The sequence below is a fragment of the Delphinapterus leucas genome, chromosome 11 (genome assembly GCF_059928025.1).
Source record: "Delphinapterus leucas isolate spDelLeu-1000000601 "Yukka" chromosome 11, BTC_Dleu_Yukka2, whole genome shotgun sequence".
Classification (NCBI taxonomy): domain Eukaryota; kingdom Metazoa; phylum Chordata; class Mammalia; order Artiodactyla; family Monodontidae; genus Delphinapterus; species Delphinapterus leucas.
The window spans coordinates 102,181,898-102,207,783 of record NC_143139.1 but is presented as its reverse complement, the minus strand read 5'-3'; the positions used below and the strand labels follow the sequence as shown (position 1 = coordinate 102,207,783).

Below are 25,886 nucleotides of genomic sequence, written 5' to 3'. Positions count from 1 at the left end.
TGGAGCTGGGGTCCTGTTTCCCACCCTTTGTCACCCTTTGGTCCCCCATCTGCAGCTCAGCGCCCCCTTCACATGGAGAGTGTCTCCCCCAGCACTGCTCCCACCGTGGCTGGCAGCTTTCCACCCTGTGGGCTGGCCACTGGCCCACCCGAGTGCCTGGTTCCCCTGTGCGCTAGGCAGAGGAGGTGCTCTCCTGGGCTGGGGATGGGGCATCTGGGAAGAGGGCTCAACTTGGTGCCTCCGTCCTCAGCCCTGTCCTCAGCCCCTAAGATCACGTGATTTCTGAAACCTGGCAGTTCTCCATCCTGGTGCCAGATGAGTCCTGGCCTGGGGACCGTGGGAGCAAAAGTGCAGCCTTTGGGTGCAGCCTGGATTCTGACCCCAGTGCTGGCGTCAGCCCTGCCCTGCACTCGGCCCTTCCGGATGTGGAGACCAGAGCCCTCGGTGCAGTTGGCCGGCAGTTCCCATGGGGGGTTCTGGGAGGAGGGGCACCGTGTCGAGCTCAGATCTCCAGCTCAGATCTCTGTGACACAGCCCCCGCTGGACCCCCTCCTCAGGAAGAGCAAGAAAGGAAAAAGGTTTGATGTCAGCCTTGCAGAAGGCCACCTGTATGAACAGAGTCAGGGCAGGGGCGTCTGCTCCCAAGGCAGGGACACTTCCGGCTGCTGGCCTTCTGCTCCGATCTGGGCCCCCTGAGCCAGCATGCCACCTGTGCAGGCCATGGGCCCTGTGCTGATGTGGACTTCTCTGGGGGGCGCCGTCAGCTCCCCTCCAGGCACCCTGCCCGGCACCAAGCTGGTGGCTGAAGGCTGAGGCGGCTCCAGGGCTCCTCGGCCACAGCCAGACGTGCAGCATGGGTGACAGTGGGAAGAGGGTGACTGGCTTGGTGCCCACCTGGGTCCTTGAGTGCTGGAGGGAGGGGTGCTGAAGGGGTCTGGGGACAGCCCTGATAGGTTAGGGAGCATGGGTCTGTCTTGGGGTACAAGGGGGCCTGTGGCACGAGCGGCAGGATTGGGGTGGCCAGGGGGTGTGGACCCGGCCATGGGAGGTGTGGGCTCTGGGCCTGAATGTGGCTTCTAGCCCCCAGCCCCAGCCCAGGGCATCCTCAGAGCGGGGGGGGCCTACTTTGGAGGAGGGCCAGGGCCCAGGACACTGCCGTGGTGAGGCTGCTGCCCTCCCCAGGGAAGGTGGCTGCTGTCCCACTTGCACCCAGTGGTAGGACCAGAGCTGGGTGAGTTGGTGGGGCTGAGGGCAGGTGGTGGGAAGGAGAGGCCCCAGCGCAGCCCACCTGCTCCCTCTCAGCCTTGGAGTTGCTCCCCCAGACGGGCCGGGGGACGTGAGGGGCAGGAGACCCAGCCACGCTTCCTGCAGGTGGCCCCTGGCCCTACCCCTGTGTGTGACAGCTCCTCGCTGAACTGAGTGAGCCGCTGAGGGGGTGGGTGCTGGGCCTGGCCCAAGGGGCCTGTGGGCTACTTCCTGGGTGTGTGGTCCCAGGGAGGCCGGGTGCCCGCCTCCCCCCATGCAGTCCCGGCCACCTCGCTGCCCCCTGACCCCTGCACCATTGTCCCATTCACCACTCTGCCTTCCCTTGAGCTGGGGTATTTCCTCGCTGGAAACTCCCGGTCCCTCTGCCCTTCCAAAGCCTAACCCTAACCCGGACCACCACCCCACCCTGAGCCTGGACTCCAGACCCTACCTAGCCCCCCAAGCACCCTGCACCTCACCAGGGCCCGACCCCATCTGGACAGAGACCGGGCCAGCGGCCTGGAGCCGTCCCCCCTCGCAGATGGCCCTGGCCCACCTTTCCCACACAGGTCCCTCAAGGCCAGCTCCAGGCCTGCCCAGCTCCTCCAGGCCCCTCGGCCCTTCTGGGTGTGCTGGGTGGACGCAGTGCTGGGGCTGCCCGAGGCTCACCCAGCCCAGGTGCTCGGGTCTGGGGCAGACGTGTGTGCCTGCACATGTGTGCTCACGTGTGTGTGAGTGGTGGCTGGCATGCCAGCTGGGCACAGCGCCTTAGGCTAATTGTGGGGTTCGGCTGTGATGGAGGAGGGGGCTCGGGGTGACCGCTGAGGCGCTGACAGACTGACTGGGAGATTACAGGTCTGGCCGGCTCCTTGCTCGCTCGGGCCCTCACCCGTCCGTCCCCATGTCCCACTCCTGCCTCTTGCGCACGGCCTGGGAAAGGAAGGGGGCTCCGGGCGGGCAGCATCCAGCCAGCTGTGGGAGGTGAGCCTGGAAAGGGGAGGTGAGTGTGGGCAGCGCAGCGGTTGGCGCTGGCAGGTGGGGGCAGACCTCAGAACCAGTGGCTCCTGCCTGCGTGGAGCCCGATGTCCCCAGTCTCCCGGCTGGGACTGCGGAACGGGGGCGCAGCTCCTCATCCAGGAGCCCCTCCAGTGCTTGGGCGGCTGGGCAGCTCCCGTTGGCCTCATCTGTGCTCCCGATGCCCTGCAGTGCCCGCCCTCTCTCAGCCGGCCCCAGCCCACATCTGGCTTCTCCCAGTATCTCACCCCGTCTTCCTGTCCCTCTCAGCCTGACCCTGACAGGCTGTCCACTGGAGAGGTGGTCTCTGGAGGATGTCCACACTTGCCTGAGTGCCAGCCCCATTCATCTGTTCACCGGGTGTTGACTGTGGCCGCTGTGTGCCAGGGCCGACAAGCTGCTGGGAGCTCCACGGGGGCTCCCGGACCCTGGAGGGTAGAGACCTGTCCCTCTGTCCCCAGCACACAGCACCGTCGTGTGGCACACAGGAAGCGCTTGGGGGCTTCGGGCTGAGCAGATGGGGCAGGTCAGCGGGCCCATTTGGGGGGTCCCCACGAGCATGGGGAAGTCGATGGAGGCGTTAAGCTGCAGGGTGTTCTGACGGGAAGGACTGCTCTGCAGAGGAGGGACATGGACGAGCCTGGGGGGGAATCAGAAATGGGGCCCAAACCGAGTCCAGGTGGGACGCAATGGTGGCTGGGATTAAGGGGGCGGCCAGGAGGAGAGGTGGGTCTTGCATCATGGTGGGGCGTCTGGGCACCAGAACCTACTGAATCCCACCTTGTGTCCTGAGGGTCTGGGAGGCCCAGGAGGCTGCTGGCAGCGCCCAGGCAGGTATTCTTGAAGGACAGTAATCGACTGAAACCAAGTCGTCCTAAGCCGCCTCTCCACGAGGTTAGGCACTGCATGGTGAGGCAGTGACTGGGACCGGAGAGGGGCCCGACTGCCAACAGCGTGGAGATCCCAGTCTGGGTCAGCGCCCACACGGCAGGGTCTGCAGTCATGGGCGCGTGGGCGGCTGCGGCACACACCCTAGGGCTTTGCCGGGTGAGCCCCTGAGATGCCTGAGGGTGAGGGCTGGATGCAGAGACACTGGTCACGGTGACCTCGGGTATCAGACGGAGGGGCTGAGAGGCGGCCTGAGAGCACAGGGCGGGAAGGAGTGGGAGGCTATGGACTTGGCTAGGGGGAGGCCCATGGGGTCGGGGGAGCAGGCCCGGAGACCCCAAAGGCAGGTGGCGGAGAAAGCCCTGGGGTTGGTTTCTCTGCGCCCACTCCCCCTTGGCCTGGGGTCCTGGGCCTTTGACCTTCTCGCGGCCACCAGGCAGGGGTGATTTTCATGCCGGGGCCCGGAGCCCAGGCTGCAGGAGGAGGCTCATTAGCCTCCCCAGCCCCGGCGGGGATGGGCAGTCTGGCCCACGGCCTCTGCCAGTTGACGGAGGAACCGGGCTGTGAGCCGGGCTGGTGGGGAGGTGACACCGTATACACCTGGGAGGGGTCCTGTGGGAGGCTCTCCCAGCGCTGACGCAAGGCTCAGGCTAGACGTCAGGCTGTCCCTAGAGCCCGGCCCCGCCCGCGCCTGCTCCTAGGTGGCTGTGCGGGGAGCTCGGCCTTTGCCCGGTGAGTCTGGCAGGATAGGGGTTGGGAGCCATGCCGGCTGCGGCTGGGGCCTCCGCGGATCACTGGCCGACCGCGGAGCAGGGGTAATGGCCACCGCGCCCTTCCCGGCCAGAGGACAGCCTGACGCCCTGCGAGGCTCCTTGGGGACGGGTCCCTGGGCCCACGTGGCCGCCGCCGCCGCCGCCGCCGTCACGGCGACCGGAGGTCAGGCTCCCGCCGACCGTGCGCCCTGGGTCCCCTGGGAGGCTCCTCAGAGGCCCACTTGTTCCCCCCGGGGCCGCGGGGTGGGGGCGGGGCTTCCGAGGGGTCGTCCCCCGGGGCCGCGCCGCCACCTGGTCGCCTGGGGTTACGAGGCCAGGCCGGCCCTCCCCGTCTGGGGACCGCCCCACCTCCCGGGCTGAACTCAGACCCGGGGCCCCAGAAGGGCGCGGTAGGACCACGGGGCTCCCTCTCGCCCTGGCCCGGGGGCCCCGACGCTCCCCCCGGCCCCCTTCGCGCCCCTCCCTCGCACTTGTTTTGAAAACGGCGGAGGCTCGGATTTGCCGGCGTCTCGCCTGTTTAGTTTTCTCTGATTTGTTTCGCGCTCCCGGCTAATTGCAGATTTGCATTTTCGCCTCGAGAACGCAGCAGAGGCCGGTCCCCTGCAGCCAGCTGCCGGGCGGGGGAGGGGCGGCGCCCGAGGCGGGACAGTCACCCTCGCCGCATCCTGGCCTGGCCCCGGGGCGACGCGGCCCCCACCCTGTCCGCCGGGTGTAGGTTACTCCACCCCCGCGTTGGGGGTCCGTAGTGCCCTCCACAAGGTGCTAAGACTCCCCCCACCCCCATGTCAGGGTGTCCCTGCCTTGGACTCGAGCCTTAGCCTGAATCGTGGGTTTCTACGTGTCTGCCTCTGGGTCCCCTTCCCGAGCCCACAGGCTGCCAGGGGCCTCCACAGCCCTGGCTGCTGTGCACTGCTTTGCCTTCAGCTTTAAGGAGTTGCTCAATCTGTGTTTGCCTGACCCTAGCGACAGGGAGGTCTAGCCGGCACCCCAGGGCCCTCCTCCCGGGGGGGGGGGCCAAGACCGGAGGGGGAACCCTGACAGCCCTGGCCTGGCCTGAGGACCCTGCCCTTCCCCAGTGGGCGCCTCCTGTTTACCTTTTCCGGGTGTGTGGGGCAGCTACTGCTTATAAGAAAGGAACCCGAGGAGGGGGAGCCTCAGGGGACCCAGTGGCCGAGGCGCCTTCCCATTGCTTCCCACTCCTGTGGACGTGCGAGGAGAGGCCTGGGCCGCCCGCAGCCCGGGGCCCGTCAGCGCCCTGGCTGTGGGAGGACAGACCACTGTGTGCGTGAGGCCGAGGGGCCAGCTGTAGGGGCACATGTGCTTTCAGCTTCCTCTGCTGTGTGTCACCCCCTTGCCGGTTCACTGGGCTGAGACCCACCTAGGGCCTCAGATCCTGTGTTCAGACCTTGCTCACCAGTGAAGACCACAGACCACAGCGGAGGAGTGACGGTCCTGCAGGGCCAGGTCAGGATGGGTGTCTCAGGCTTCTGACGGATGGGCAGGAGTTTCCCAGGGGGAACAGCAAAAGCAGAGACATGGCGACATCATGGCGTCACCCTGAGTTCCTCCTCCACTGAGAGGACAACCGAAGGATTTCTGCACACGGATTCACTTACACCTCGCGGCAGCCCACTTGGGTTGGTGCTGTTATTACCCCCCATGTCACACCCGGGAAACTGAGGCACAGTGTAAGTTTGTAAAGAGCCCAGATAAGCCAGGTAGAAAGAGACCTGGGGTTTGAACCCAATAATATGGCTCCAGAGCGCAGCCCTTGAGGCCCCTCTGGGCAGCAGCATTGGGTGTGTGATTGTGGGGTGGGGGGACACCCATGGCCTCAGGGGCCTGTGGGTGTTCAGGAGAGTGGCCTTCATCTGAGATAGAAGGAATGACCCTCCAGAGCAGAGGCAGGATGGACACGCTGGGGGCCAGGACAGGGTGGTTGAGGCCGGGTTAGGAAAGGGGAAGGGGAGGGGATCAAGCTTCTTTCTGGAGGAAGTGCTGGCTGGAGGAGCCCGATGTTGGGAGGAGAAATTGGAGGGTCTGAGAGGTGGGTCCACCCTAGTGGGTCACTTGGGGCAGGTCTGTCGAGGGGTGAGGTGGTGGCTGTGGAGGCTGGATGTGTGGCCTCATGAAGAGGGTGTCCCTTGGAAGAGGCTAGCCTCCCTTGGCGACACCTGCAGCTCACACACCCCCGGCCAGGGAGGGGCCTGGGCCAGTGGAGGGCGGTGCACAGGGCACACGGAGGCCAGAGTGATGTCCCTTCAGGGTGGCAGGTCTGCATGCTCTGTGCCCTCGTGTACTGTGGACCCCGAACTCAGCCTCCACCTGGACTGGATGCAGCCTCGAGGCCAGGCCTGGTCCAGATTTCTCATGCGGCTCCATCATCCTGACACCCTGTGGTTTGGCCCCTGAGTTTGCCCCTTTCACAAAGGCTGTGTTGTCGAGTGCCTAGGGCAAAACACACCCCTCACCCTCACACCTGGAGCCCTGAGCCCCTCTTCCTGGGTTAACCCGCCACTGCTCAGCCAGGGGCTGAGGGCACCAGAGGGATTTCCTGCCTGTGTGCGCAAGTGTGGCACCCACCTCCCCGCAGGCCTTGCCCCTGCTGGTCTCCTTTGGACTGGCCGTGGGTCCTCCCAGGCCTGGGCCCTACTCGCAATGTCGTTCCCCACGTTGGGGGAGTGCCTGGGGGGGTACGGGGGGAGCAGGGCCTGACGCTGCTGGAGGAGGTGTTGGGGGAACGCTGCTGGGGAGGGCAGCCAGGCAGGGAGCCAGTGGGCCATGGCCGAGGAGACCTGGGGAGGAGACCTGGGATAGGCCCGGAGAGATGGCTGGGGTGTGGTCACTGAGCGCCTGGCAAGCCGTGTCCTGAGGCAGAGTGGGGCTGGAGGGGGTCTGATTATTATTGTTACACAGACCTCTTTTTATTTAGACAAGTAGTATGTAAATATATCCTTCTCAAATTTTTTTCCAAAACTGGCAAATGAAGTTGCTTTGCTGTCTCAGCCCCCTCCTCCCTACCCCCCCACCCCCACCGGCTTCACCTTGACTTTCAATTTGGATGAAGGCTTCTAGAACTTCTCAGTTAAACCATGTGTGTCTGAATCGACACCCACGTGTGGTGATACCTGGAGTTCTGCTCCACAGCCGTCCCCAACAGGTCTGGGCTCCGTTGGGTCAGCATGGCCCACCCACCTTCATCAGCACCATGGTTTTTCAGGGTCCTCTGGTTGCATGCTGGGTGGTTGCCAAATTTTCACTATAATGAACCGTGCTGAGAAGTATCCTTGGACTAGTCCTCCCTGTGGGTACACATGGGTGTTTATCCAGGAGAGGATACAATAGCAAGCGTTGCTGTGTGCTACAGTGTAACAGGCTCTCCGGAGGCTTTTCGGGCCGGAATAATTTAGTTCTTACAAGCCCCTGGGGGAGCTCACTATGACTGTCTCCACTTCACAGATGGGGAAATGAGGCTCAGAGAAGTTAAATAATTTGCCCAAGGTCACACAGCTAGTAAGTAGAATTGCGGGCTCGTGTGTATGCATGTTCTTCAGAAAGCAAGTTTAATTTTAACATCCTGGTTTAATAAGCAGACAGTACCAAGAGACTTAACGAGAAGCTGTTCCTTGCCCTTTTCTTCCGCTTTTTTTTCTTCCTTTTTTTTTTTCTTCCTCCTGTTCAGCACAGCTTGCAGAATCTTAGTTCCCCGACCAAGAATTGAACCCAGGCCCTCGGCAGTGAAAGTGCAGAGTCCTAACCACTGGACCCCCAGGGAATTCCCTCTGCCTTTTTTGAGCAGAGGCAAGAAGGGCGGTGTCAGGCATACACACCAAGTGGGCATGTGTGCACTGGGGTGCTGGGCTAGGGGCTGGGAGGCCAGTGTCTGAGGGGGGACGTGAGGGCCGGGTGGAGGAGGCTGGAGTTGGGGTTCTCCTGCTCCAGGATGGCAGAGGCCAGCTGGGGTCCCACGGGCTGCTCCTCGCCCCCCCAGATGTGGAGCAGAGGAGAGACGAGGAGGTAGGGGCCAGGCTTGTGGTGAGGCCACTGTCTCTCCTTTGCTTCCTAGAGGATCTCCATGCTGGCCTGGAGCAGAGACTGAGCTGGACTACGGGAGCCTGGGTGAGTGACGGCTGGGCACCACCTGGGGAAGGCAGGGGGGCCACAGCCACGCAGTGAAGGCGTCTGGTGTCCCTGAGGCTCTGGTCTGGTCGGGCCCGGTGTGCAAACGTCTGCCCGAACCCAGGTGCCCTAGCTGTGGGGGCCGCTGCCAGGCCCCCCAGTTCTCTGATGGGGGGCCAGGATTTGCTTGGGAGGGGTGGGCGCTGCTGCGAGACTGGGGCGGTGTGTTTGGGCGCTGACTGCAGTGCTGGAATCTGGAACGTTAGGGCTGGGAATTTGGGCTGGGGGAGGGGCGCCTGGCCAGACGCCTTCCTGGCCAGCAGCAGGCTGGAGTCTGTGCGACGTCTTGGAAGTGCACCTCCGGGCTTCGGCCAGGAAGAGGCGTCTGATGCCCCTGAGGAAATCCCCGCTGGCCCGGTGAGCAAGCGGGGGGTCCCAGGCTGCCTTCAAAACAGGAAGCGCCCGTTCCAGGAACGCCAGCCGCAGGAAGCTCTGCCGGCTGTGCCCGGCACCTCCCGCAAGGCCGGCCTGAGCGCTGCCTCTGGTCAGGTGGTTCACCCTTTGCTCCCGTGGGCCTGGCCAGGCAGGTCACCTGAGGCTTTGTTTGTCCCGGAAGTGGAGGGAGCTGAGGCCTATCATTGTCACCCAAGTCCCTCCTGCCAGACTGTGTGACCTGGGCTCAGCGTGAGGGGCCCTTGGAACCCTTGGACTTGAGGCTCACTCTGCCCACCACCCAGAGGGGTCCTGGGCCAGGGAGCCCAGGTCTGGCCCTGGCCTGCTTGAGGGGGGGTGGGGCGGGGGCAGCAGCACAGTATCTGGGCCAGTGTTACTGTCAGCAGCAAGACCTGGTCCCACTCCGTGACCACACACATGGCTTTCATGGAGCACTTCTGGTGTGCCAGCCCTGGGGGCCCCTGGGGCCAAGGACAGGGCTGGGCTTCTGACCCAGGGGCTCAGTCAAGTGGACATCAACCAGAGGGAGGCCAGAGCATTCTTTTTTTTTTTTTTTTTTTGCGGTACGCGGGCCTCTCACTGCTGTGGCCTCTCCCGTTGCGGAGCACAGGCTCCGGACGCGCAGGCTCAGCGGCCATGGCTCACGGGCCCAGCCGCTCCGCAGCATGTGGGGATCCTCCCGGACCGGGGCACGAACCCGCGTCCCCTGCATCGGCAGGTGGACTCTCAACCACTGCGCCACCAGGGAAGCCCCAGAGCATTCTTTTTTATGCACTGTGACCCTTCCATCTCCTGGGTCCTGTCACGTCTGTGAGCTACCAGGACTGAGGCAGGGCTCTGGGTCACAGCAGAGCTCTTTCAGAAGCGGGGGGGGGGGGGGGGGGGGGCAGGAGTTTCCCCGCTTGGTCTGTTCTGGGTTCAAGTCCTAGGCGCGCTGCCGGCCGGCAGAGGGGCCTGGACACGGGTCCATCGGGGACCAGGGGGTCTGCTTCCATGGGTGGCCTGGGCTCGGGCGGCTCCAGCTCCGGCCGCGGCTCCGCCCCCGCCCGTCCGTCCGCACCCGCAGGTCCGCCCCCGCCCGCCCGCTCCCTCCCTGGGCTCCGGAAACATTCCATTCATTCCCCGCTTGCCGCGGCGGCCCGTGGCTGCAGCCGCAGCCGCCGCCAAAGCCGAGCGGGACCAGAGTCGCGGCGGGGACTCGGGTGAGCGGGGCCGGGGCGGGGGTGGGTAGGGCCAGCCTGGGCTCGAGGCCGAGGGGCCTGGACGCCCCCCGCCTCCGCGGCGCCGGGGAGCGGACTTTGCGCCGCGGCGGGCGAGCCAGCGAGCGCGGGAGCGGGGCGGCAGGGAAGCTGGGGCGGCGGGGGAGGGGCGGCGGGGGGCGGGGCCCTGCAGCCTTGCCCTTCCCCGCCCCCGCTCCCCGGGCCCTGAGCGAAGGTACCAGAGGGTGCCTGAGCGCCCGGGGCCTCTCCTGGTGCGCCTGGTTCTGTGCAGTCCTGGCGTCGCGGGCGTCCCGGCTCCAGCCTGGGGATTTTCTGAACTGCGCCCTCCTCTCCCCTAGACGGCCTCAGTTGCCCGCGGAGCCGAGCGGAGTCTGCGGTGGCAGAGGCCCGCCTCCGCTCAGGATCTGCACAGTCTGCGCGCGGTCCTGTGAACTCTTCCTGTCTTTGACCAAAGGCGCCATCTCCTCCCCGACCTGATCACCTCGTCTTGGTGCGGCCTGGGGTCACCCTGTCTCCTCATCCCACCGCCTTCTCTTAGGCCATTTTCACCTCCTTCCCAGGTCCCTGCTGTCTCCTGGACACTGTCAAGCCAGCAGCGCGTGAGGAGGCCTGTGGGGTCCCCAGGGGCCCGGCAGGAACTGAGCACTCCAGAGCAAGGGGCTTCAGTGCACAGCTGAGGGGCACCTTCCCCCGCCCTGAGACTTGCCCCTGTCAATGCCCGGTGGTGATTCTGGGGTGCAGAGGGCTTTGTCACTTGGTTGCTTCTTGGTTATGCTTCTTCCTCCAGGGGCTTGAGGAATGTTGTGGAGACTCAGAACAGAGGGATGCAGTGGGGGATAGAGAACAGCCACAGCCTGGCCGGGGGGCTTCCTAGTGGCTCAGGCAAAGAAGGAAGCTGGCTTGATGTGAGAATCACAGGGTCCATCCTATTCCAGTCAGCACAGCTTTGCCCAAAGCCAGTGCCCCCAAAGAAACGTCTCCCCTGGCCATGGAGCGGAGCAGACAGCCTTCTGCCTTCCTGGAGGAGGAGGACTCAGGGCGGGGCAGGGCAGGCTGTCAAAGGGGGGGGAAAAAGTAATTGTTTCTTGAGGGAATGAGCGTGTTTCCAGGGCGGTGGTGTTTGAGGGGGCCGTAGGGGGCGTGTCAGCTCCTCTTTAGAGGTGCAGCAGCTGTGGGGGGAGTCTGGGAGGCCACCGCCACCGGCCACCCTCTCACAATCTGTGCCTGAGCCCCTCATGGCCCTCTGCCGTTGGGGTCAGTCTCCACGCGGCCACGTGGCATGGACAGCTGCCCTAAATGTCCTGCCGGGCACAGGCCCCCTCAGGGAAGGTTCCGGCGGGTCCAGGAGTGAGGGCTCACGCAGATTGTGAGAGGGTGGCCGGTGGGGGTGGCGGCCAAGACCACTTCAGGGGATTCTGATCAGGGTCCCGAGGGCGGCGATCGTGCTGGACCATCCCAAGGTGGGAGGGGCCTCCATGCTGGGGACCCTGAGCCCACCCTTGGCCTTAGTAGCTCGCCCCCATACATCCAGAGACATGCACGGGCGCGCGCACATACGCAGGGCCGTGTGTATGCTCGGATGGACACCCGCACCCTGATGTGGCCTGCCCCGGCCCTGCACGCAGCACCTCCCGCGGCCTCCGGGGTCCCCCCTCAGAGACCTGATTCACCCCAGAACCCCCTCCCAGGACCTGCCTCCGGCGTGCCTGAGTCTGAGGGTCTGCCCTGGGCGGGGCACAGGCAGGGCGGGTGGATTGCTGGGGCCCTCCTGCTGGTTCATCAGGGGAAGCGGGGTTGGAGGGAGGGCCCGGAAGGCTTGGGGAGAGGGTGGGGAGGCAGGCCCACCAGCGGCTCTGCTGCTTCCTGTCAGATTACACAGTGTGTGCCGAGAGTCAGGCATAGAACAGGTGTGTGGCCCACCTGTTTGCATGTTCAGGGCCTGTCGGTCAGCTTGGGTCTGTGCTCTGGACAGTGTGGTCTGGGGGCGGTGTCTCCCAGACCACCTGGAGCTCTTGGGGTCATGGGGTGTGAGGGTGGGCACATGCGTGAGTGTCTGGGAGACTTTCTGGAGGAGGTGCTCTTTTGCCTTGGAGGTGGGCCTGAAGGTGCTTTGGGAACCTGGGGGCAGAGGACAGGGCGCAGTCCTCTGGGGGCGGCTGCACCCAGGCCTGGAGCTGCAGTGCTGGTGGCCTGGCCCCTCAGCGGTTAGGTTACAGGTGTTCCTTCTTGAGGAGGGCCGGGAGATGATCTCCTTAGAGATGAGAGTGGGTGTGTCTGGCCAGATGGGTGGGAAGGCAGGGAAGGGATCGTGGGCTCGGGTGGGCTGGGCAGGGTCAGGCACCGGGGGCTTCCTGTGGGGTGGGGTGGGTCCTCCAGACTGGGGCTCCCCTGACCCTCCTCCCTTCCCACAGGGTGCCGGGGGCAATGGCGCTGCAGCTCTGGACCCTGACCATCCTGGGCCTGGCGGGCACAAGTGCAAGCCTGCGGTCCCGCAAGCTGGACTTCTTCCGCAGCGAAACAGAGCTGAACCACCTGGTGGTGGATGAGGTGTCGGGCGTGGTGTACGTGGGGGCGGTGAACGCGCTCTACCAGCTGAGTGCCGACCTGCAGCTGGAGCAGCGGGCGGCCACGGGCCCGGCCCTGGACAACAAGAAGTGCACGCCGCCCATCGAGGCGAGCCAGTGCCACGAGGCCGTGCAGACTGACAACGTCAACCAGCTCCTGCTGCTCGACCCCCCCCGGAACCGCCTCATCGAGTGCGGCAGCCTCTTCAAGGGCATTTGCGCCCTGCGTTCCCTGAGCAACATCTCCTCGCTCCTCTTCTACGAGGACGGCAGTGGCGAGAAGTCCTTCGTGGCCAGCAACGACGAGAGCGTGGCCACCGTGGGGCTGGTGAGCACGACGGGCCCAAGCGGCGAGCACGTGCTCTTTGTGGGCAAGGGCAACGGGCCCCACGACAACGGCATCATCGTGAGCACGCGCCTGCTGGACCGGACGGAGGGCAGGGAGGCCTTTGAGGCCTACACGGACCACGCCACCTATAAGGCTGGCTACCTGTCCACAAACACACAGCAGTTCGTGGCTGCCTTCGAGGACGGCCACTACGTCTTCTTCGTCTTCAACCAGCAGGACAAGCACCCGGCCCGGAACCGCACGCTGCTGGCGCGTATGTGCAAGTACGACCCGTTCTACTACTCCTACCTGGAGGTGGACCTGCGCTGCCTGGGGCCCGACGACACCCGGGTCCCTGTCTTCGGCACCTGCCTGGCAGCCTCCGTGGCCCGGCCAGGCGCCACTGGGGTGCTCTACACTGTCTTCAGCACAGATGGCCGGGGTGGCGGGGGGCCACGGGCGGGCCTCTGCCTGTTCCCACTGGACGAGGTCCACAGCAAGATGGAGACCAGCCGCGATGCCTGCTACACGGGCACCCGGGAGGCAGGCCGGGACACCTTCTACAAGCCCTTCCACGGCGAGATCCAGTGTGGTGGCCACGGGTCGGTATGTGGCCTCAGCACGTTCTCCCACGGGCTTAGACCACGCACGTGTGGTTCTGCATGTGGCACTGCTTGCCGTGTCCACGTCCCACATGCTTGTGAAGGCCGTGTGTGTGTGTGTGTGTGTGTGTGTGTGTGCCTGCGTGTGTGGTGTCCCTGCGGACAGGTGAGCGTGAGATGTAGGTGCCACTTCTCCCAGGTGTCAGCCACGCTGGGCATTGGGTTTTGGAGCAGTGAGCACGTGGGTAGGGGCCCTGCCTGGGCCAGTCCTGGGGGACGTGTGCAGGGCCACAAGTGCTGGGAGTCGTGGTGGGGAGAGGCCTCGGGCAGGGGTCTGCACCCACCGTTGACGCCATGGTCCATAGGGTGCCAGCGAGAGTTTCCCGTGTGGCTCAGAGCACCTGCCCTACCCGCTGGGCAGCCGAGACGGACTCTCAGCTGTAGCCGTGCTGCACCGTGGAGGCCTGAACCTGACAGCTGTGACAGTGACGACCGAGAATGGCCACACCATCGCCTTCCTGGGCACCTCGGACGGCCGGGTCCTCAAGGTGAGGCCCAGGGCTGGGGCAGGGTGGTTTCCGGAGGGGTCCTCAGTGCACGAGGCCCCCTGCCCTCACCGTGCACCTGCCCTCGTGCCCACAGGTGTACCTCGCTCCAGATGGCAGCTCCGCGGAGTATGGCTCTGTCCTTGTGGAGATCAACAAGAGAATCAAGAGGGACCTGGTGCTGGCCGCAGACCTGGCCAGTCTGTACGCCATGACCCAGGACAAGGTTGGCCTGTGGAGCCTGGGAGGAGGGGCCTTGGTGGTCCAGCCCCTAGAGACACGCAGAGCATGCTGGGAGGGGGGCCAACTCTCATCTCCCTGGGTCCTGACAGTGTCTCTCGAGCACCTTTCCCGTCTTTGAAACCGTTTCTCTCTGTTCTGTGTCTCCGGCCCGGCCTTGGGCCCCTCCTAACCAGAGGGTCAGTGCTCTAAGTGGGCCTTCCCCAAGTGCAAACAGGGAGGCACGGGGCCCCAGGCAGCTTCTGTGAGCTCAGACGGTGGGGGACATGGGCCGCGGGATCCTGCGCCACCCGATCCTGGGTCAGGTCCAGCCTCTCGGCCGGGTCCCACAGAACCTGGCCAGCAGCGGCTGCCTGGAGCCCTCACTGCCCAGCCTCGAGGCTTAGCGGTAAAGGTGGGATCAAGCTGGTGGTCCCAGGAAAGTCTGGCGTCTGAGCGAGGTCCTTTGTGGCTGCTGGCCCGACACCTGCGGCGGCCGTAGTCCCGCTCACCGCCCCGGTGTCCCCAGGTGTTCCGGCTCCCCGTGCAGGAGTGTGAGAGCTTTTCCACCTGCGCCCAGTGCCGCAGCTCACAGGACCCCTACTGCGGCTGGTGTGTCGTCGAGGGACGGTGAGCATCCGGGAGTCTGGGGTGTTCGGCCCAGCCTGGGTCCGGGGGTGCCGCCCCACTCTGAGGGCTCATGGGTGCCCCCTGCCCCCGCAGATGCACCAGGAGGGCCGAGTGCCCGCGGGCCGAAGAGAGTGGCCACTGGCTGTGGAGCCGCAGTGAGGCCTGCGTGGCCGTCACCGAGACCCAGCCGCAGAACATGAGCCGCCGGGCGCAGGGAGAGGTGTGTGGTGGGGGTGGAGGCAGGGGCGCTGCTGGCCGGGCGCAGGGAGAGAGGTGTGCGGTGGGGGTGGAGGCAGGGGCACTGCTGGCCTGGGGCTGTGGGGACGGCAGGAGACCCGCGTAGTATCTCGCTCCTGGCCTGGACAGCGGTGCTGAGCCTGGGGACAGGGACCCCATCCTTTGTTGGGTTCCCTGGCCCCTGTGACCCGAGGGGCTTCTGAGAATCCAGGGCAGACCCAGGCCCTGTCCCAGGAGCAGCTTGGGTGACCACAGAGGGGCCCATTCAGATGAAATGGAGCCAGGCTCTAGAGGGTTCTCCGGGGGCAGGTGCACACATACAGGAGGGCGGCCGGAGAACGGCCAGAGGACCGCGGCTCAGGGCGGGGGCGGGAGGTTGCCTGCACCCTGAGGCTGGGCAGAGGAGTCCTGCTGTGAGCTGAGTGGCCCTTCCGCAGGTGCATCTGACCGTCAGTCCCCTCCCGGCCCTGAGCGAGGAGGACAAGCTGCTGTGCCTCTTTGGTGAATCACCGCCACACGTGGCGAGCATGCAAGGGGGCGCCGTGGTCTGCAACTCCCCAAGCAGCATCCCCAGCACGCCGCCTGGCCAGGGTGAGGCCCCGCCCGAGCCTGTCCCCTGAGCATTTGGGGCCAGCGGAGGACGGCTCACTGGTGAAGGTGGGGGCCACGCGGTGACATGGCTGGGACCTGGCAGGCGCTCTGCCCCAGACGCCCAGGAACCACTGCCCTCGGTGCCTCGGGACAGAGCGAGGGCCCAGCAGCGCAGAGCCCTGGGGAGCGACACACGAGCCGAGGTCTGATAGCGGCGGCGGGTCCTGCTGAGCCCTGCGGGGGCCCCACTCAGACCAGGGTCTCCACACGCGGCCTCCCGTTCTCTGCTGGGTCGCCTGTGGGGAGCTCTGATGGAAGGAGGAGTTGGGGCTGTGGGGGGGCCCAGTTCCGGCTTCCTGTTCCCCCCAGCCCAAGCCCGCCTCCCCCTGCGGCCCCGCCTGACGCTGGCCCCATCTGCTGTCCGCAGATCACGTGGCTGTGACCATCCAGCTTCTCTTCAAACGCGGCAACGTCTTCCTGACCTCCCACCTGTACCCCTTCTACGACTGCCGAGTGGCCATGAGCCTGGAGGAGAACCTGCCGTGAGTGCCCCTGCCTGTCCCTCACAGCCCCCGCTGCGGACCCCACACTTCTCACCACCCTCTCCTCCAGGTGCATCTCCTGTGCCAGCAACCGCTGGACCTGCCAGTGGGACCTGCGCTACCATGAGTGTCGGGAGGCCTCGCCCAACCCTGAGGACGGCATCGTCCGTGCCCACATGGTGAGGGGCCGTGAGGGCACGTGGGGGCCAGGCTGCTCGGCCGAGGCCAGGCAGCACCTGACCAGCCCTGCCCCCCCAGGAGGACGACTGCCCCCAGTTCTTGAACCCCAGCCCGCTGGTCATTCCCATGAACCACGAGACGGCTGTGACCTTCCAGGGCAAGAACCTGGACACGGTGAAGGTGCGGGGGGCTTGTGGGGCCCTGGCTAACCAGTGAGGTCAGGCCTGGGGGTCCCAGCAGGGGCCATGATGGCTGGTGGAGAGGCATAGGCTTGTTCAGAGCCGTCCTCCTGCAGACCAGAAGCTAAGCACCGGGGCCCATCCAGCCTTCTGCGGCTCAGGGCCCAGCATGTGAGGGAGGCAGAGGGGTCAGGGTGGACGTGGGGACATCTGGACGGGCCTCGAGGGTTTAGGGCGTGCAGGGGCTGGGCAGCCGAGTGCCACTCAGGAGGGAGCAGGGCGGTGAGTCCGGGTGTTGACCGTGGCGGGGCCTGTCTGTGAGCGGCTTGGTGTCAGTCGGGATGGGGGCGCCCAAGCTGGCCCGGGAGCTGTGTGGGGCACGGCAGGCCCCGGGGCCCAGGGCGGGCATGTGGGACGCGCTGGCCCGCCTCGGGTATCCTGACTGGCCTGTCTGGCAGGGCTCCTCCCTGCGTGTGGGCAGTGACCTGCTCAAGTTTGAGGAGCCAGTCAGCACACAGGAGCAAGGAACCTTCTCCTTTCGGACCCCAAAGGTACGCCTCCCGGGGTGGGTGGGCCAGGCTGGTGGACCCCGAGGGCTGGCCCTGCGGGGGCTGCCCAGTTACCTCCGGGGCTTGAGGGGTGGGGCGGGGGCAGGCTCACCAGCTGCCCTTCTGGGGAAGCGGGGCCGGCAGGCAGGTGTGGCCTCAGAGCATCCCTGGGCCTCCCGTCTCCCTGGAATCCAAGTCATCCTCCGTCTCTGAGCCTCCAGCTTCTAGCCACCTGGAGGCCTCCCCTTGCTGCCCGTCAGCCGTGAGGGGACACACGGTGGTCACCCTCGGGGGCTCGGGTGGGAGGCGGGTGTGCAGCGTGTCCCTGTGTGCCCCCAGCTCTCCCACGATGCCAACGAGACGCTGCCCCTGCATCTGTACGTCAAGTCCTACGGCAAGAATATCGACAGCCGGCTCCAAGGTGGGTGGGCTGCGCAGCTGGGCTGGTGGGCGGGCAAGGGCAGCAGGGCGGCCCTGCCGACGGCCAGCTTCTCCCTCCACAGTGACCCTCTACAACTGCTCCTTCGGCCGCAGCGACTGCAGCCTGTGCCTGGCTGCTGACCCCGTCTACAGGTGTGTGTGGTGCAGCGGGCAGAGCAGGTGTGTGTACGCGGCCCTGTGTGGCAACGCCACCTCCGAGTGCCCACCGCCCGTCATCACCAGGGTAAGCCCCCTTACCCCTGACCTCCCTGGCAGGAGGGACTCCAGCCCGGCCCGGGACCAGCTGCGCAGCCTGGCCTGCCCGAGCCACCAGGTCAGCCGGGCTCTGCCAATTTCAGATCCAGCCTGAGACTGGTCCACTCGGCGGAGGCATTCGCGTCACCATCCTCGGGTCAAATCTGGGGGTCAGAGCAGATGACGTGAAGAGGGTCACCGTGGCTGGCAGGAGCTGTGCCTTTGAGCCAGAACGCTACTCCGTGTCCACGCGGTGAGTGGGCAACCTGGGCCCTCCGAGCTGGGCCAGGCCCTACCCTGGGGGGCCGGGGGACTGGGGGGATGGAGAGGAAGGACATGGTCCAGGTATGCGTGGGCGCCCAGGGCTTGCACACACACAGAGTGTGCCCACCTGCCTGCCACCCACGCAGGATCGTGTGCACCATCGAGGCTGCAGAGGCGCCCTTCACGGGGGGCGTCGAGGTGGACATCAGCGGGAAGCTCGGCCATTCGCCTCCCCATGTCCAATTCACCTATCAGGTAAGCACCCGGCAGGTGGCTCTTGCAGGTCAGGACAAACGTGGGTGGGATCTGGGGGGCCATGCGCTGACTTGGGGTGAGGCGAGGCTGTGCCCCTGCCTCTTTCTGACAACGGTCATGGCCCAGTCGAGGCCCGGGAGGGAGGGCCGCAGCCCTGCCGCCCCAGCCCTGAGTCAAATGTCCCTGCTTTTCTCTTCTAGCAGCCCCAGCCCCTCAGTGTGGAGCCAAAGCAGGGGCCACAGGCGGGCGGCACCATGTTGACCATCAATGGCACCCACCTGGACACAGGCTCTGAGGAAGACATGCGGGTGACCCTCAATGACATCCCTTGTAAAGTGTGGGTGTCACCCACAGGCCGCCAAATCCTGGTCTGCCCTGGTCCTGGGGACAGGGTGAGGGCCCTCTGGCCGTGACCCTGTGTCTATCCTGGAGGGGGCAGTGGAACCAACCAGACCCACTGACGCACTGGCCTGGGGCTGCGGGTGGTCCCAGGGTGGGGTTGACATTGACTGGCAATCCCCACCCCCAGGACGCAGTTTGGGGCACAGCTTCAGTGTGTCACCGGCCCCCAGGCGGCTCCGGGAGAGCTGCCCCTGAAGATTTACTATGGGGGCTCCGCGGTGCCCAGCCCTGGCGTCACCTTCACCTACCGTGAGAACCCAGTCCTGCGGGCCTTTGAGCCGCTGCGGAGCTTTGTCAGGTGAGACCTCTCCCCCCGCCCGTGGCAGGTGCCCCCCACTCCCACACTGCTGGCCACACCCACCCCATCTAGCTATTTCCCAGGTGCCCTCTTCTCACTGGGCTTGTGAGGATATGGCAGAGCTGGTCTGGGTGACAGGAGGAGGCCTCCAAAAATCCCCACTGTACCCCCAGGTCGGGCAGGCCCGACATCCCGCCTCCACCTCCCCCCGCCACCCAGCCCAGCCCTGCTTCTGACAGTCCAGGGTGGCGGTGCTCAGTCACGTGCTCTGAGCACACACACCCCACCCCACCCCCCGCCCCTGCCATTGCAGCAGGTCTGGGCTTGCACACACCTGCAAGGGTATCCAAAAGCAGGGTGGGGGCAGGGACACGGCCTTGCAGGGCACCTGCTCTGGAGCTGGCTGGGCACCTCCCTTGCCCAGGTGTGCCCACTCAGGCACCATCCCCCTCCCTGCCCCCCAGTGGTGGCCGGAGCATCAACGTCACAGGACAGGGCTTCAGCCTGATCCAGAAATTCGCCATGGTGGTCATAGCCGAGCCCCTGCAGTCCTGGAGGCGGCGGCGGGAGGCCGGACCCCTGCAGCCCGTGACGGTCAGTTGGTGCCCGCTGCTGGGGACACGCCAGGGCAGGATGCAGCCTGTGCCAAGTGGCCTAACGGTCCTGCCTCGGCTCTTAGGTCGTGGGCAGGGAGTACGTGTTCTGCAGTGACTCCAAGGTCGTGTTCTTGTCCCCGGCCGTCCCCGAGGAACCCGAGGCCTACAACCTCACAGCGCTCATTCAGATGGATGGGCACCAAGCCCTGCTCAGGACTGAGGCTGGTGCCTTTGAGTACGTCGCCGACCCCACCTTCGAGAACTTCACAGGGGGCGTCAAGAAGCAGGTCAACAAGCTCATTCACGCGCGGGTGAGGACCAGTGCAGCCCCGGGGTCAGGTCCTGAGCGGGTGCGTGTAGGGGAGCAGCCCAAGGTCTGGGCTGAGCTGGTCGGGGCATCCCTGAACCCCTCCTGGGCACTGTGGCCCCGTCCCCCGCCCCCCAGGGCACCAATCTGAACAAGGCGATGACGATTCACGAGGCCGAGGCCTTCGTGGGTGCCGAGCGGTGCATCATGAAGACACTGACGGAGACCGATCTGTACTGTGAGCCCCCAGAGGTGCAGCCCCCTCCCAAGCGGCGGCAGAAGCGGGACACGACCCACAACCTGCCTGAGTTCATTGTGCGTGTAGGGTGGGGGCAGGGAGGGGACAGGGCACCGGGCTCTCGTGGTCTCGGCCACACACCTGTTCTTGCTGACTCCGCCTCTCCACGCAGGTGAAGTTTGGCTCCCGGGAGTGGGTGCTGGGCCGCGTGGAGTATGACACGCGTGTGAGTGACGTGCCGCTCAGTCTCATCCTGCCGCTGGTCATCGTGCCCATGGTGGCCGTCATCGCCGTGTCTGTCTACTGCTACTGGTGAGCCTCTCCCCCGGCAGCCTCAGCCCCTTGGCCACACCCACCGGCCAGCACAATCCAGGCCAGGTCCCAGGAGCTTCCCTGTGCCCCCAGGAGGAAGAGCCAACAGGCAGAGCGCGAGTACGAGAAGATCAAGTCCCAGCTGGAGGGCTTGGAGGAGAGCGTGCGTGACCGCTGCAAGAAGGAGTTCACAGGTCGGGGCCGCCCTGCAGGTCCCGGGGGAGGAGGGCTCGGAAGAGGCTGCATTGGGAGGGACGGAGGAGGGGGGCTGCCGGCGGGCGGATGCCTCACCACGACCTCCCTGCAGACCTGATGATTGAGATGGAGGACCAGACCAACGACGTGCACGAGGCAGGCATCCCCGTGCTGGACTACAAGACCTACACCGACCGCGTCTTCTTCCTGCCCTCCAAGGACGGCGACAAGGACGTGATGATCACGGGCAAGCTGGACATCCCTGAGTCACGGCGGCCCTTGGTGGAGCAGGCGCTCTACCAGTTCTCCAACCTGCTCAACAGCAAGTGCTTCCTCATCAACGTGAGCGGGGCGGGGCCTCTGGGGCGTGGGTGGGGCTGTGAGGGGCGGGGCCCCTGGAGCGAGGGGGCGGGGCGGGGCGGGGCTCTGAGCGGCCTCCCCCACAGTTCATCCACACCTTGGAGAACCAGCGGGAGTTCTCGGCGCGCGCCAAGGTCTACTTTGCGTCGCTGCTGACGGTGGCGCTGCACGGGAAGCTGGAGTACTACACGGACATCATGCGCACGCTCTTCCTGGAGCTCATGGAGCAGTATGTGGTGGCCAAGAACCCCAAGCTGATGCTGCGCAGGTGTGTGGGGAAGGGCAGAGGCCGCGGTGGGGGGTGTTAGGGGGTGGCAGTGGGGCAGCCCAGGCTTGTCCAGGCACCTGGTTTGCCAGCAAGTACAGCCAGTGCCAGTGAGTAGGGCAGAGGGATGGCGGGGGGCATCGCTGCTAGCAGGTGGTCTGTGCTGGCCACTTATCTGCTCCCCCTTCTCATCGGCCCTTTGCAGGATGGGGTGGAAGACGAAAGGCCCACACTGAGGGGGCTGGGAGATTGGTCACTGCAGGCTGTAAATGTACAGCCTGACGGAGACTCTGGCCTGGACGGAGGCTGGGCTGCTCTGAGGGTGGTCTGGGTACTTGGAAGAGCCAGCCGATCCTAGGGGCACTAAAGGGCCCCTCCACACAAGACCTTTCTGTATCTCCAGGTCTGAGACAGTGGTGGAGAGGATGCTGTCTAATTGGATGTCCATCTGCCTGTACCAGTATCTGAAGGTGGGCTCCACACAGCCCTGCCAGGGGGTGGGGAGGGACGAGGTGGTGCTGTACCCCCCGAATGTCCACCTCCCTGCGGCCCAGCTCCACCTGGACGGGTTTGCTTCCCACCCTGGCACGATCAGTCCCACCGTGGCTCAGCCGCCCCGTGTTGCTGTAGGACAGTGCAGGAGAGCCGCTGTACAAGCTCTTCAAGGCCATCAAGCATCAGGTGGAGAAGGGGCCGGTGGATGCTGTGCAGAAGAAAGCCAAATACACCCTCAATGACACAGGGCTGCTGGGGGACGACGTGGAGTATGCACCCCTGGTGAGCCCCTGGGGCTGGACGGGCTGCTGGGAGACCTCAGGGGCCGGGTTCCAGGCCAGCCTCAGGACCAGAAGCTGATGCCACTCGCCTCCTTCGTGGACTTGCATTAGAACCCATTCCCCGTGCTGGGCCCACCCGTGTTCAGGGAGGGGCCTGGGTCATGGGTCTTCAGCAGGCTCGTGGGTCACTGGAGAGAGGCTCTAAGTGTCATGACCCCAAGCCAGCTGCCTCCTGGGTGCCCGGGCCTGCTGCAGGCATTTGAGGGGCCTGGGCACACCAAGTGAGTGGTGGTAAACTCGTGCGCGTGTGGAGGTGGTACGTGGTGTGTGCCCCCGTGATGCCTGTGTGTTGCGTGATACCTAGAAGTGAGCAGTCCTCTGCCCTCTGTCCTGCTGAGCCATGGCACGCAGGAAAGGGTGAGGCCTGGGTGCTGAAGGGGCTCAGGATCCCCACCACCACTCCTCCACCTGAGGGTGTCGCCACTCGGGGGGAGCCCCAAGACTGCCCCCGGTTTGGGGCGAGCGAGGGCAAGGGCCCCTCCCCAACTGGCCCTTCGTTCTGTGTCCCCTGGCAGATGGTGAGCGTGATCGTCCAGGACGAAGGGGTCGACGCCATCCCTGTCAAGGTCCTCAACTGTGACACCATCTCCCAGGTCAAGGAGAAGATCATTGACCAGGTGTACCGCACGCAGCCTTGCTCCCGCTGGCCCAAGGCTGACAGTGTGGTCCTCGGTGAGCACCACCCTCGTGTGCCTGGCTCTGTGCCCGTGGAAGCCCAGTCGGCCAGGTCGGGTGGGGGATAGCGAGAGGGAGCCCGGACAGGGTGGGCTGTGGCCGGGTTCCAGGAGCTGGGCTGTGTCCTCCCACAGAGTGGCGTCCTGGGTCCACAGCCCAGATCCTGTCAGACCTGGACCTGACCTCTCAGCGGGAGGGCCGGTGGAAGCGCGTCAACACGCTGATGCACTACAACGTGAGTGGGCGGCCGGGCGGGCCGAAGCCCCTGCTGAGAGTGGGGCAGGAGGCCCGCCCTCATGACTCTGTTCCCCAGGTCCGGGATGGAGCCACTCTCATCCTGTCGAAGGTGGGGGTCTCCCAGCAGCCTGAGGACAGCCAGCAGGACCTGCCTGGGGAGCGTGAGTCCCTTCCCCTTGTCCGGGCCCTTCTGGCCTCTGGAGGTCATCGTGAGCCAGCGTCCACCGCATGCCGCCGTCTCGGGGGAGCTGTGAGCCCGGCGTGGGACCCAGGCCCCGGGGCCCGGTCCTCGTCCTTCAGCACCCCCCTCCCCCACAGGCCACGCCCTCCTGGAGGAGGAGAACCGGGTGTGGCACCTGGTGCGGCCAACGGACGAGGTGGACGAAGGCAAGTCCAAGCGTGGCAGCATGAAGGAAAAGGAGCGCACCAAGGCCATCACCGAGATCTACCTGACCCGCCTGCTCTCGGTCAAGGTGGGCCGCGGAGGGCGCGTGGGAGGCAGACCTGGGACGGCGCCAGTGGGACGCGCTGAGCCCCGCTCCCGCCCCGCAGGGCACGCTGCAGCAGTTCGTGGACAACTTCTTCCAGAGCGTGCTGGCGCCTGGCCACGCGGTGCCGCCCGCAGTCAAGTACTTCTTCGACTTCCTGGACGAGCAGGCAGAAAAGCACGACATCAAGGACGAGGACACCATCCACATCTGGAAGACCAACAGGTATGGGCTCCGTGCCTCCACCCGCCCCGCCCGCCCTGCTCCAGGCCTCGGCGGCCCCTCACACCCTGTCGTCCCGCCTCAGTTTACCTCTCCGGTTCTGGGTGAACATCCTCAAGAACCCCCATTTCATCTTCGACGTGCACGTCCACGAGGTGGTGGACGCCTCCCTGTCGGTCATCGCACAGACCTTCATGGACGCCTGCACACGCACAGAGCACAAGCTGAGCCGCGTAAGTGCAGCTGCGGGCAGCCCAGCCCGCTTCCTGGCAGCGTGAAGCATCAGGGGAGGGGGCTGTGGTGCAGGTGGGGAGGTCACTTTGGGGCGTGGATTTGCACAGCGGGGCTGGAGCTCAGTAGAAAGACAGGTGCAGGGTACCTGGGGCGGAGGGAGGCCCCCTGGGCAGTGGACCTGTGGCAGCCTGGGACCCCGAGCTCCTTCCCTTCCGTGAGAGAGAAAAAGTGAGTTTTACTATTAATCACAAAATGACGAAAACACTGTCAGGTCTGTGGATAGGTAGGGCAGCTACCGCCGTTGGACCCCCATCCCCCGCACACCCCTCTTTCTCTGGGTATCCTGAGCGCGTGCAGGTGTCTCGGCCTGGGTGTCACTTGGCTCTGACTCCCACAGGACTCTCCCAGCAACAAGCTACTCTACGCCAAGGAGATCTCCACCTATAAGAAGATGGTGGAGGAGTGAGTCCCCCCCACCCCCCAACGAGGCCAGAGCCTGGCTGCCCACCCTCAGCCCCCACCCAGCGGGGCCCCCGGGCGGTGCAGGCCTGTGATCAGGAGGTGGGGCCCGTGGGTAGCTTCGGGTCCAGCGTCCGGGAGCCACCGCCCCCCCCCCACCGTTCCGGTACCCGCCCCCCGCGGCCCACCCTGTGTAACTCCCCCTGCCCCCACAGCTACTACAAGGGGATCAGACAGATGGTGCAGGTCAGCGACCAGGACATGAACACACACCTGGCAGAGATTTCCCGGGTAAGGGTGGCACAGGGGATCCACAAGCTGAGCCCCCCCAGGATTAGCCCTCCACCACCCCCGCCCCCCCGGAAGGCCCTGCTGTGCGGGCCAGGAGACTGCATGGGGGGGCGGGCAAAGTTGTGCCCACGGGGGAGAAAGGAGAGGCGCAGACGAGGGGGCATGGGGGGCGGCGGGGCTCGCGAGCAGCTCTGAGCCAGCCCCGCCTGCCGTGGGTCTGCATGGGTGGGAGACTCTCTGTCCGCGGTGTGCCGTGGCTGTGCGTGTCACGACTGTCGGGGGGACCCTTCGCGTCTGCCTGCTCCACTGGGAGACAGCCTCCTGTCCCTGGGTCATGCAGCCCTTCCGCCACCCTCCCAGGCGCACACGGACTCCCTGAACATCCTCGTGGCCCTGCACCAGCTCTACCAGTACACGCAGAAGTACTACGACGAGGTAGGGGTCCGGTCCTTCCAGGATGGCCGTGCTCACCCTAACCCTAACCCTGACCCTGGCCTGTGCTCTGACGTGACCCCTCCTCAGATCATCAACGCCCTGGAGGAGGATCCCGCCGCCCAGAAGATGCAGCTGGCCTTCCGCCTGCAGCAGATCGCGGCTGCGCTTGAGAACAAGGTCACGGACCTCTGACTGCGACCTCCACCGTCATGGTCTTGGGACACAGGTGTGTGACACCCACTGCCGGGCGCTGGGCGGCCCCGGGGGAGCACGGCCAAGCGGGCAGGACTCAGCCCTTCTCTCTCTGGCAGAGGAAGAGCCCCCGGGCTTCCGAGTGTGTGCGTGGCAGGGGGGCCCCCACCTCAGCATTTGTAGCCTCATAGCACCCTTCTCCTGAGCAATAGTGCCGGGCGCCCACCAGCACCAGTTCCCTCCTGCAGAACCAGCATCGGGGGTGTCTCCTTCAAGCCTCCTGAGTGATTCGAAAACGTGCCTTATGCCCCCGGCGCCACACTGGGTTGCTGGGGGCAGTCGGGCCTCAGCCCCCCTCCCCAGGCACCAGCAGCCGCCTCAGATACCTGGGTTGGGCCTTTTGGGGTGAGGTCTGAGTGCCCTCGGCCCCCAGGACCTAGTGCCCAGACTCTGTCCGTCTGCCCTACCTGGACTGGGGCAGAAAAGTGGTACGATGCCTTCCTGACCTCGGTGGCCTGCCCTGCGGGGCACTGGCACTCCCGGGGGACTCCGTGCTGCAGGCCCCACCTCAGAGGTCAAGCTGGACGTCAGACGTCGAGGCCCAGGCGGCCAGAAGGGACCCAGCGGACTGGGGGTCAGGGTCCCGGCCTGTCAGACAGGCTGACCTGGAGGCCCTGCCCAGGTCCGGGGGGCCGGGAGCAGCTCCGCCAGGACACCCTCAACCCTTTTTGTAAATCTTGTTAATTGTCAATCAAATACAGCTGTCTTTTTCA

General features: G+C 65.6%; 1 protein-coding gene across 14 annotated transcripts in view; it reads left to right on the top strand.

The window, feature by feature from the left end:
- Positions 1-25,886, top strand: part of PLXNB2 (plexin B2) — a 29,561-nt gene extending 3,675 nt beyond the window's left edge. Inside the window, exons 1-37 of one of the 14 annotated variants that reach the window (XM_089921505.1) lie at positions 3,886-5,557; positions 7,987-8,039; positions 12,124-13,210; positions 13,572-13,754; positions 13,849-13,977; positions 14,500-14,600; positions 14,694-14,820; positions 15,275-15,428; positions 15,856-15,970; positions 16,041-16,149; positions 16,229-16,330; positions 16,788-16,880; positions 17,217-17,298; positions 17,381-17,541; positions 17,657-17,805; positions 17,963-18,071; positions 18,272-18,408; positions 18,601-18,771; positions 19,236-19,365; positions 19,451-19,678; positions 19,813-19,989; positions 20,085-20,224; positions 20,318-20,418; positions 20,532-20,761; positions 20,866-21,047; positions 21,448-21,514; positions 21,675-21,821; positions 22,396-22,552; positions 22,690-22,790; positions 22,869-22,953; positions 23,111-23,265; positions 23,345-23,505; positions 23,588-23,735; positions 24,134-24,198; positions 24,411-24,486; positions 24,847-24,921; positions 25,009-25,886. In XM_089921505.1, coding sequence (XP_089777631.1) covers positions 12,137-13,210; positions 13,572-13,754; positions 13,849-13,977; positions 14,500-14,600; positions 14,694-14,820; positions 15,275-15,428; positions 15,856-15,970; positions 16,041-16,149; positions 16,229-16,330; positions 16,788-16,880; positions 17,217-17,298; positions 17,381-17,541; positions 17,657-17,805; positions 17,963-18,071; positions 18,272-18,408; positions 18,601-18,771; positions 19,236-19,365; positions 19,451-19,678; positions 19,813-19,989; positions 20,085-20,224; positions 20,318-20,418; positions 20,532-20,761; positions 20,866-21,047; positions 21,448-21,514; positions 21,675-21,821; positions 22,396-22,552; positions 22,690-22,790; positions 22,869-22,953; positions 23,111-23,265; positions 23,345-23,505; positions 23,588-23,735; positions 24,134-24,198; positions 24,411-24,486; positions 24,847-24,921; positions 25,009-25,113 — 5,526 coding nt within the window. In that variant the 5' untranslated portion in view covers positions 3,886-5,557; positions 7,987-8,039; positions 12,124-12,136 and the 3' untranslated portion in view covers positions 25,114-25,886. The other 13 variants (XM_022596609.3, XM_089921504.1, XM_022596608.3 and 10 more) reach the window with 13 other exon arrangements.